Source organism: Panicum virgatum, chromosome 1N (genome assembly GCF_016808335.1).
Source record: "Panicum virgatum strain AP13 chromosome 1N, P.virgatum_v5, whole genome shotgun sequence".
Taxonomy (NCBI): Eukaryota; Viridiplantae; Streptophyta; class Magnoliopsida; order Poales; family Poaceae; genus Panicum; species Panicum virgatum.
Genome location: NC_053145.1, coordinates 35,817,255 through 35,827,210, shown reverse-complemented (window position 1 = coordinate 35,827,210; position 9,956 = coordinate 35,817,255). Strand labels below are relative to the sequence as shown.

General features: G+C 48.4%; 1 protein-coding gene across 1 annotated transcript; it reads left to right on the top strand.

Annotated features, from left to right (window-relative positions):
* Positions 1-2,393: 2,393 nt before the first annotated feature.
* LOC120655706 (pentatricopeptide repeat-containing protein At1g09900-like) lies at positions 2,394-5,344 on the top strand. Its single transcript, XM_039933665.1, has one exon. The coding sequence runs from the start codon at positions 2,399-2,401 to the stop codon at positions 4,484-4,486; it is 2,088 nt and encodes a 695-aa protein (XP_039789599.1). The 5' UTR covers positions 2,394-2,398; the 3' UTR covers positions 4,487-5,344.
* Positions 5,345-9,956: the final 4,612 nt, after the last annotated feature.

Genomic DNA, 9,956 nt, shown 5'->3' with positions numbered 1-9,956 from the left:
TCCAAGTGGGTAGTGGAATTGGGAGCACACAACTAAGTCCCACACAACCATCAAGTCTCAAGCACTAGTGAATTTCGCAGCACAGTGGCGAGAAAATCAGATTCCAACATCAGTCAGCAATCAAAAGCATTGAGTTATGTAATTAGGCGGTTCACTAATACTCTACAGCATTAGGTAGGTGTTTTATTCGTATCTTTCAAAGATGAACAACTCAAATACAAAAACATTATGCAGGACGGTACGAGCCATGTTTGGTTAATATCACGATATTTTTTACCAAGAAATCTTATATGCATACTCCATCGTTCTGAAATGTAAGGCATCTTGGGAGTGTTTTACTGTGTCCAGATTCATAAAATGTTTAATGAATCTGGACATACAATTTGTCTAGATTCAAAGAATGTTCAATGAATCTGGTAAAATACCAGAATGCCTTACATTTCAGGACAGAGGGAGTAGTGTATTAAACGAAGTCTATTTACAACATATTAAATGAAGTCTATTTGCAAAACATTTTCACATATAGGTGCAAGTTTGCGAGCCGAATCTAATAAGCCTAATTAATCCATTCTTAGTTATAGTAATGCTACAGTAATCATGCTCTAATAATCCTCTAATTGTACGGTCAAAGATCGCATTAGATACAGTAAATGCTACAATACCATAGTTGTGAAGGTGGTTTTATAATTATACTTCATTTAATATCTTTAATTAGTGATCAAAGCTGCAGAAAATTTCACCAATTTGTTTTCACCAAACCAAACGCGCCAGTGAGTTAGAAAAAATAGAGTACCCCACTAATAACAACCACCAGCGGAACGACAGCGACACACACTATCCGTAGCCGTAGGACCACAACTGCTTGCTTCCAACCTGAGGGGTTTTTACATCTTTATTATTATAACGGAAGGCACTCGCTCGTTTAGCACTTTTAAAATAATTCCTACATATTTAGCACTACTGTGTCTGCAGCTCCTACATTTTACCACTTTGTCCTACGTGGCACGCCACCTGGCGTGACACGCTGGCGCACGATCAGCTACAGCATGCGAAATGTCATTCCTATCCTTCACCTGTTCCTCTCTTTTTCCTCTCCGACAGCTGGGTGCCGCAGCTCCTCTCACTGCCAGGTGGGCCCACTCATCAACTTCGTCTTCTACCTCCAGGCGGCCCGCGGCTCGGAGGCCGCGCAGGGAACCCGCCGTGCCGTTTTGTATCCCCGCGGCGGCGCGTCAGGACATGCGAAATCGGGAAGCGACGCGAGGACACAGCGGGGCGCGCTCACCGCAGTCCGACGAAGGCAGTGGCCAGTGGAGGCCGAGGCTGGACACGAGGCTGAGCCGCACCGCCACCGGCGCCGCCCACCACCTCGCTCCCGCCGCCGCGCTCCCCCTCCTGCCATCGTCTCCCCTCCCTGCGGCGCCGACTCCGAGCCCCAGCCCCAGCTCCGAGGCCGCCCTCCCAGCGTCCGGCTCCCCCAGGCTCAGCCCCAGCTCCATCCCGCACCAACGAAACAAGCCCCGGCGACCAGTCCGGCCGGGGTGGAGGGGGGGGGGGGGCTGGGTTTTGACCCGCCAGGACATGGGTTTGACGAGCGCACGTGAGTGGCCCGGCAAAAGGGAGCAGGCAGGGGGCGGGGATCGAATCATGAGGGCCATGGCATGCAGGTGGTGAGGTGGAGCAGCAGCAGCGTCGCAGCGGCAGGCTGCGACGAGCGCAGCAGCAGCGGCAGCATGGGCCAGCGACCTGCGCGTGCCTCCGTGCCGCGGGCCGCCTGCCCTGCGCGCGCCGCCGCCCCCTCCGTGACGTGGGCAAACCCCACTCCTCCGCCTCGATACCGCCCGGAGGTGGAAGATGAATCTGACGAGTGGGGTCCACCTGGCAGTGGGAGGAGCTGCGAGACCCAGCTGTCGGAGAGGAGAAGAGAGGAGCAGGTGAAGGGTAGGAAAGACATTTCGCATGCTGTAGCCGATCGTGCGCCATCGTGTCACCGCAAGTGGCGTGCCACGTAGGACAAAATGATAAAAATATAGGAGCTGCACACACAATAGTATAAATATGGCCGTGTTTAATTAAAAAATCAAAATTCCAAAAAAAAGTTTCAGTACCTGTATGGAGACTTAAATCTAGACGAAATAAAAAACGCATTGCGACTGCTGTCTGTAAATGGCGAGACGAATCTAATGAACCTAATTAGGCTGTAATTAAATGCTAAATTGTTACAGTAATGCTATAGTAAATAACCTCTAATGATGGATTAATTAGGCTAATTAGATTCGTCTCGCGGTTTACAGACGAGTTCTGTAATTATTTTTGTGATTAGTCTATATTTAGTATTTCAAATATAAAGATGATAAAAATAGTAAATGAGTAAGTGTCATCCGTTATAACGGTAAAGATGAAAAAAAAACCCAACCCGAGCATGACGAACACCCTGAGAATGCCCTCTCCTTCCTCCTCGCCTGCGCCGCCACCCGCCGCCGTCGCCGCCCATCCACTCTCCCCTCTACGGATATCTCTCAAACACAGCAAGCCCCGCCGTCATCACCTCGCCACGGCCGTCGCTGCTTCAACGCGGAGGAGAGACCGCCGAAGCCAGAGCCAGACCCCACCCGGGCGGCGGTGCGGGGCGGGCTCCATCTGGGTCAATCCGAACGCCCCGCCGCGCCCTGGAGCCGCTAACCGCACGATTCGCCGCCTCGTCGAGCTCGACGACCTCGACGCCGCGCTGCGGCTGCTCCTCGGCGGGCCCTCCTCCACCTCCACGCCCGCGGCCTCGGACTCGATGCCGGAGCCGCCGCCCGTCATCACCTGCAACATCCTCATCAAGAAGCTCTGCGCACGCCGCCGCCTCGCGGACGCGGAGCGCGTGCTTGAGGCACTCAAGGCCTCGGGCGCCGCCGACGCCGTCTCCTACAACACCCTCGTCGCAGGTTACTGCCGTGACGGCCGCCTCGCCGATGCGGAGCGCGTGCTCGAGGCGGCGAAAGCCTCCGGCGCCGCCAACGTCGTTACCTACACCGCACTCATCGACGGATACTGTCGCTCCGGCCGCCTCGGGGACGCACTGCGCCTCATCGCCTCCATGCCCGTGGCGCCCGACACCTACACCTACAACACCGTGTTGAAGGGCTTGTGCGGTGCTAAGCAGTGGGAGGAAGCCGAGGAGCTCATGGCAGAGATGATCCGGAACAATTGCCATCCAAATGAAGTCACGTTTGCTACGCAGATCCGCGCTTTCTGCCAGAACGGGTTGCTTGACCGTGCTGTGAAGCTTCTTGAGCAAATGCCCCACTATGGATGCACTCCAGATGTTGTCATCTACAGTACCCTGGTCAATGGATTTTCGGAACATGGGCGCGTCGACAAAGCGCTCGAGCTGCTTAACACCATGTTATGCAAAGCTAACACGGTTTGTTACAACGCTGCATTGAAGGGTTTGTGTATTGCTGGACGGTGGGAGGAAGTTGGGGAGCTGATAGCTGAGATGGTTAGGAAGGATTGCCCACCAAACGATGCGACGTTTAGCACACTGATCAATTCCTTATGCCAAAACAGGTTGGTTGAGTATGCAACTGAAGTTCTAGGGAAAATGCACAAGTATGGATATAAGCCTGATGTTGTCAGTTACAACACAATCATCAGCTGTCTTTCTGAACAAGGGCGTGTCGATGATGCCCTGAAGTTACTGAATGACATGCTATGCAAGCCTGACACAATTAGCTTCAACGCTGTATTTAAGGGTTTATGTAGAGCTGAGCGATGGTGTGATGCTGCGCAGCTTACAGCTAAGATGATTACGGAGGATTGTCCTATAATTGAAATGACATTTAATATACTCATTGATTCACTATGCCAAAATGATCTGGTCAGTGATGCAGTTGATGTGTTTGAGCTGATGCCAAAGTATGGATGTACACCTGATATTGTCACATACAGTAGCCTTATTAATGGCTTTTCTGAACAAGGACTTGATGAAGTGGCCTTTGATTTATTTAGAAGCATGCCATGCAAGGCTGATATATTTAGTTACAATGCTGTGATGAAGGGTTTGTGTACAGCTGCACGATGGGATGATGCTGGAGAGCTTATAGCTGATATGGTTAGAAAAGAATGTACCCCAAATGAAGTGGCATTCAATATACTTATCAATTCCCTGTGCCAAAAAGGGCTAGTTGATCGTGCAATTGAAGTTTATGAGCAAATTCCGAAGTATGGAATTACACCTGATATTTTTACATATAATGCCCTTATCAATGGCTTCTCTGAACAAGGCCGTTTGGATGGTGCCCTCAAGTTATTGAACACCATGTGTTGTGAGCCTGACACCATTTCCTACAATTCTGTATTAAAGGGTTTGTGTAGGGCTGAGCGATGGAAAGATGCAGAGAAACTTGCTACTGAGATGCTTAGAAACGGTTGCATTCCAAATGAAGTAACATTCAAGTACTCTAATCAATTGTTTATGTCAAATAGGACTGTTTGAATGCATAACTCAATACCTTGAGCATATGCTTGTATGGGTGGCTGACTTTTGTCGTGTATGCTGCCTTCATTGACAGCTTTTGAGCTCTGCTGATTATCCTCTGAGCTAAGAGGCGGCATAATTGTGCAAGCCTAGCACAGTTTTCGTGTATGCTGCACTGGAGGCTTTTTTTCAGCAGAAATGTGCAACAGGAGAATTCAAAAGCTTATAGAAAACCGTGGTAATGAGAGCATCCCAGGTGTTTGCGGTTGTGATGGACATGAATCAATGCTCCAAAATGAAGTGTTACTCGGTATACTGGTAAGAGGCAGTTGAATCTGCTTCACTAGCAAATGCCAGAACAAGGTTTGTAGATGGTGCGTGGCTGCCTGCAAGATATGAGTGTTGATATGTAGCACCGGCTGAGACCTTTGGATTCGTTCTTTGATCAAAAACATAAATATCGGTTTTACGCAACAGCATTAGAGAATGCTTGTGATCTCATGCTATTTTAAGAATTGTTGAAGTACAACCAAAATTAGTGGGCAGATGCCAAACGGTAAATTTGGATATCATAGCATCATGTATGGTGCTCCTAAATATGCAGTCGCACTATGAATACTTGTAGTGTTGATTGTTGAAATGGTATATATCTAAATCGATTGTATGTAGGGGTTACCCCTTAGTAATGTCAGAAAATTCCCTGTCTTATTAGTCTGCAAACTAACCCTGTGGACTGTCTAATTTGGATGTTTAGATATCCTGTCGTTGACGACTAGTCTGCAAGTCGTAACAATATTTTGTGCTTACAAGTTACTATAGCCAAGCGCTTACAACATTTTGAATTTGTATGTAATAAATTTTCAAATATTGTGGTCATTACTGTCCCAGTGATGGAAATGTTTGAATGCTTGAGCCTAGATTTTACATCATGGAGTATTCAATTTAATCTGTGGTGTTTGTCTTCTTTTGAATGTTCCTCCGTATTAATATTTGTTTACTGTTAATTATATGCCACGACTTTTTGTGTTTTTTAATTCGCCAAGACAGGAGTCTGAGTACTACTTCTTTTGTATTCAGCTTGGATGTTTAACAACTATGAGTGCATTGCGCAAATTTTCCATTGATTCCATTTAGCAATATATTTTAGTTTGTATTTAAGTAATTCAGGTAGAGCAAAGGTATTTAAAGAGTATAGTATATGTAAGAAAACATAGTACATACATATTAATGTACAAGAACATGGAAATAGGAGAGGGTTATTTATTTATGTACATATATGCAGTTACATAGAGACGAAGAATTTTTATGATTTAGATAGGTTTGCTTGGTTTTAGTTCCCATCCATAGTGATTGATGTCATAAATATTCAGCAAACAATTGAATTTGTAAGGTACTAAAGGTTATTAAACTTGATCTTATCATAAAGGTCATCATTCGAAATATAATACATATTGATAGTCATTAAGGTCAGCGATACACACATAGTGCATGCTCATAACAGTAGCTGGTATGTACTCCCACCATCCCTAAATAGTTGTCGCCGTTCGTGGGCATGCCACAAGTTGGACTCGAGTTGTAAAAAATACTCTCTCCGTATTGTACTATCTTCAAAAATAACTTTGAGCACTATCATTTTTCTATAAAAAATTTATAAAATATAGTCAATATATACTTTTACAAAATTACATTTCAAGATGAATCTAGTTACATCGCTATTATATTTTCAAACTCAATCTAAAAGAATTTATTTATAGTAAATGTTTAAAATATTTGACTTAAGACAAACTCAAAACGATTTTCTTTACAATACAGAAGAGTACATGCAACATTTGTATCTCCAAATAAATTTATTAAAAACTAGATTCAAAGATTTTTCTAATACTACTAATTATGTATCATCAATATTAATATTTTTCATATATATTTAGTTAAAGGACGAGTTTTTTTTTACACTCGCGTGTAGCTACTCTCATCATCAGTATACTAACATGTGTATGTCCACATACCCATTTATCACTTTGAGTATGTTTATATACTAATTTTAAAATACTTCAAATGGATATATATGAAAAAATTTAAAAGCATCTCTATTTTTAAAATATATTATGATTATACCTTAATAGTAGTATATTAAAATAAATATGTCCATATACACAATGTATGGTCGCATACTCAACATATATATCACCATAGATATTCTAGTATGAACATATACTCCACATACATACTCTTCGTTGGATCAGATACATCGTATATCATGAGATACACATGTGGGAGTAGCTACAACAAGCGAGTGTAGAAATGAATTTTCTTTTAGTTAAAATTATTTCTCGGGCAAAAATGACAAACAGATATTTAGGAGCCGAGGGAGTAGTTGGCTATTAAAGCCAAAGGTACACGTACAACACAACAGTCGTAGTTAATATCTAGATTGACATTCATTTAAACTACATTGGTCTCCCATGCCTGAGGTAGCAGATTGACATTCATTTAAACTACATTGGTCTTCCATGCCTAAGGTAGCAGGTGTTCTTTTAGCCACCAACTATATTTAACCTTGTGGATGTATCCCTAAATCGATTCCCCTGAATTATCGATTAAGACCTCAGTTACCAAATTAAATAGGATACAGAAGAAAAAAAGGAGGTGGACAGAACAGATCGATGGGTTGGTAAAAAAAGTAGATAGATGCAGGCCCTGATTCAATGGATTGCTAATTCGATTCCAGGAAAGTTGGTTTGGATTAGCATCATGGGAAAATCGATTTGGGGACCTGCGACGCCATTGGAGATGTTGTCCCCTCGGAGCTTTTTTTGAAGCAAATAGTAGGAGCTCTGCCTTACAAAGAAATAATAAAAGGTTTATGTACAAGAAAGGTTAGCCAAACCATCCCGGATGAATCCTCCCAAGTGCCATGGCACTATACAACACTGCAACAAGTCATCGTTGCCGAGCTGATTGCAAAGAACCCAGCAGCTCCGACTTCCTGAAGCAAACCTCGGACGATCACCACCGGACAGACTGGCGAAAGATCAAGGTCACATAAGTCATCGTTACCGAGCTCAAACACAGCACGACGAGCAGCTCTCACTTCCTAACGCGAACCAAGACCACCCCGGGCCTGGTGACCGCCAAACCAGCAACTCCCAGAAATGAATGATAGTCCGCCCCATGTTATCGTTGCCGAGCTACATCCCCCGGCGCAGCAGCTCCGACTTCACATTATAGGATCAATGGGGAAACGGCGCCCACGAGTGTCGCCGTCATCATGGCTTTCACCCAAATGTACCTCTGTCGGCGTTTACCGCTAAGCCTGCTCAGGGATACCCTTAGCAGTAGGATTGTAGGTAGGGATCGACTACTCTAGAACTCGATGGTGCGGGAAACACAAGGATTTAGACAGGTTCGGGCCGCAAGATGCGTAATACCCTACGTCCTATGTGGTTGCTTGTATTGCCTTAGGTGTTCATCGTCTTTTGAGGGGTTCCTGCCCGCCCTTATATATTCCGGGGGGACATGGTTACATGAAAAGTCTTAGCCGATTATAGCTGGAGTCCTACTATAACACGGTCGGGTAGTTTCCTTGTACTGCAGCTAGTTCTACGCCTATTCGGGTAGTTACAAGAGAGGCAAGGTACATCCATGAGCTATCCCTTACTTTAGAATATTTTATGCCTATAAGCAGTCCTGCTGCTCCGGGTCTGACAACCTCCCCTTCCCCTTCCGCACAAACCCTAAGTCCCGATGACCCTCTAGCCTGCCACCACCATTGTTAAAGTCGTGCCGCCACCACCATTGTTGAAGTCGTGCTGCCGCCATGACTGCGCCTCCATAGGCCACTACTACAAAAATAATTTGTAGGGGCGGGTAAAAACACATTTTTAGGGGCGGATATCTCACCCGTCCCTGCTTTTCGTAGCTAAAAATAGTTATTTGCGGGGGCGGGTCACCCCCTCGCGCCCCCCTACAAACCCATTTTTAGGGGCGGGTGAGGGGTCACCCGCCCCTAGAAACAGAATAAAAAAATAATAAACAAAGCAACCCGCAGGCAGCCTCGCGCCGCCGACGCGTGAGACGCCCGCCGCCGCCGCGAACGCCAGATCCGCCACGCTGCCGCCAGGGACCCTCGCCGCGGCCACTAGATCCACCACGCCGCCACCAGGGGCCTCCGCGCCGAGCAAGGGGCCGCCAGATCCGCGACGCCGAGGGCCCGCCGTGTCGAGCGCCACCGCCGGGGGCCCGCCGCACCACCGGTGGGCCGCTAGATCCGTGCTGCTCAGGTGCTCTGTTCTCCCACTCGGTCCTGGGCTCCTGACCGCGCTACCGGTGGGCCGCCAGATCCATGCCGCCACGGGCCTCCGTGCTGTCGGGGGGCCGCCAGATCCGCGATGCCGGCCCGGCCTCACGTCGCCAGGGGCCGCCGCCCGGGCGCGGGGGGGGGGGGGGGGGCGCCAGAACCGCACCGAGCGCCGCCGCCGGGGGCCGGATCTGGGGCTGGAGAGGTCGGCACTCGGTGCGGGGCCGCCGACCGCCACGCCCGCCGCTGCTACGCGTCCCGGCGTCCAGGCCGCTGCCGCCGATGCGCCGGTGCGTCGCCGGCCGGCCGGTCGTGCAGAGGAGGAGGGGAAGCGAAGGGGGGGGGGGAGAGAGAGAGAGAGAGAGAGAGAGAGAGAGAGAGAGAGAGAGAAGTTGCTGCGGTAAAAGGAGATGGGGAGAAGAGATGGGTGGCTACGAGGACACGCTAAGGAATAGAAATAGATAAGCCACCGATGGCCGCCACGCCCTGACAGCAAATTTTTACCCGCTCCCGGTGTTCAAACTTTATAGGGGCGGGTGAGAGAATGACCTGCCCCTATAAATGATATTTTTAGGGGCAGGTCATCCCCTCACCCGCCCCTACAAATGATACATTTTTAGGCGCGGGTGAGGCGGTCACCCGCCCCTAAAAATGTATTTTTAGGGGCGGGCCGTCTGCTACAGTAGCTCCGCACTATTTGTAGCAGCGGGTCAAATGTTGATCCGCCCCTAAAAAAAATCGGGACATTGCTACAAATCGTTTTTGTAGTAGTGGGGGTGTTGACGCTCCAGCTGTGCATGGCAGCCGCACAGCTGCGTCGGCAGCCACCTAATCCGGACAAGCAGCACACGGCACCACTAACCCCACCGCAGCTTACCTTCTCCCGGATGCCACCTTGGCCTAGCACCCACAGTAGCTCCTCGCCAACCTCAGCCACCCAAGGTGCTGCGAGCATGTACCAGACCTGCCCAAAGGAGGCCTGGCGAACCCAGCCGCACCACCAAGGCGCCACTAGTAGCCCTCGCCTAGTCGTCACGGGTCGCCGCAACCTCAGCGCAGCAAGCCAGAATAGGCTGGCCGCCGCCGGCACACCTACCATATTGGCCCTCACGCTCCTCCACCATAGTCCACAGCAAAGAAAGGGGCCAGGTCGACGCAGTGCCTAGCCGGCAGCCGCAGGCTGCCCAGCTG

Coding starts and splice junctions, on each gene's coding strand:
- LOC120655706 (XM_039933665.1), top strand. CDS start 2,399: ATGAAAAAAAAACCCAACCCGAGCATGACGAACACCCTGAGAATGCCC.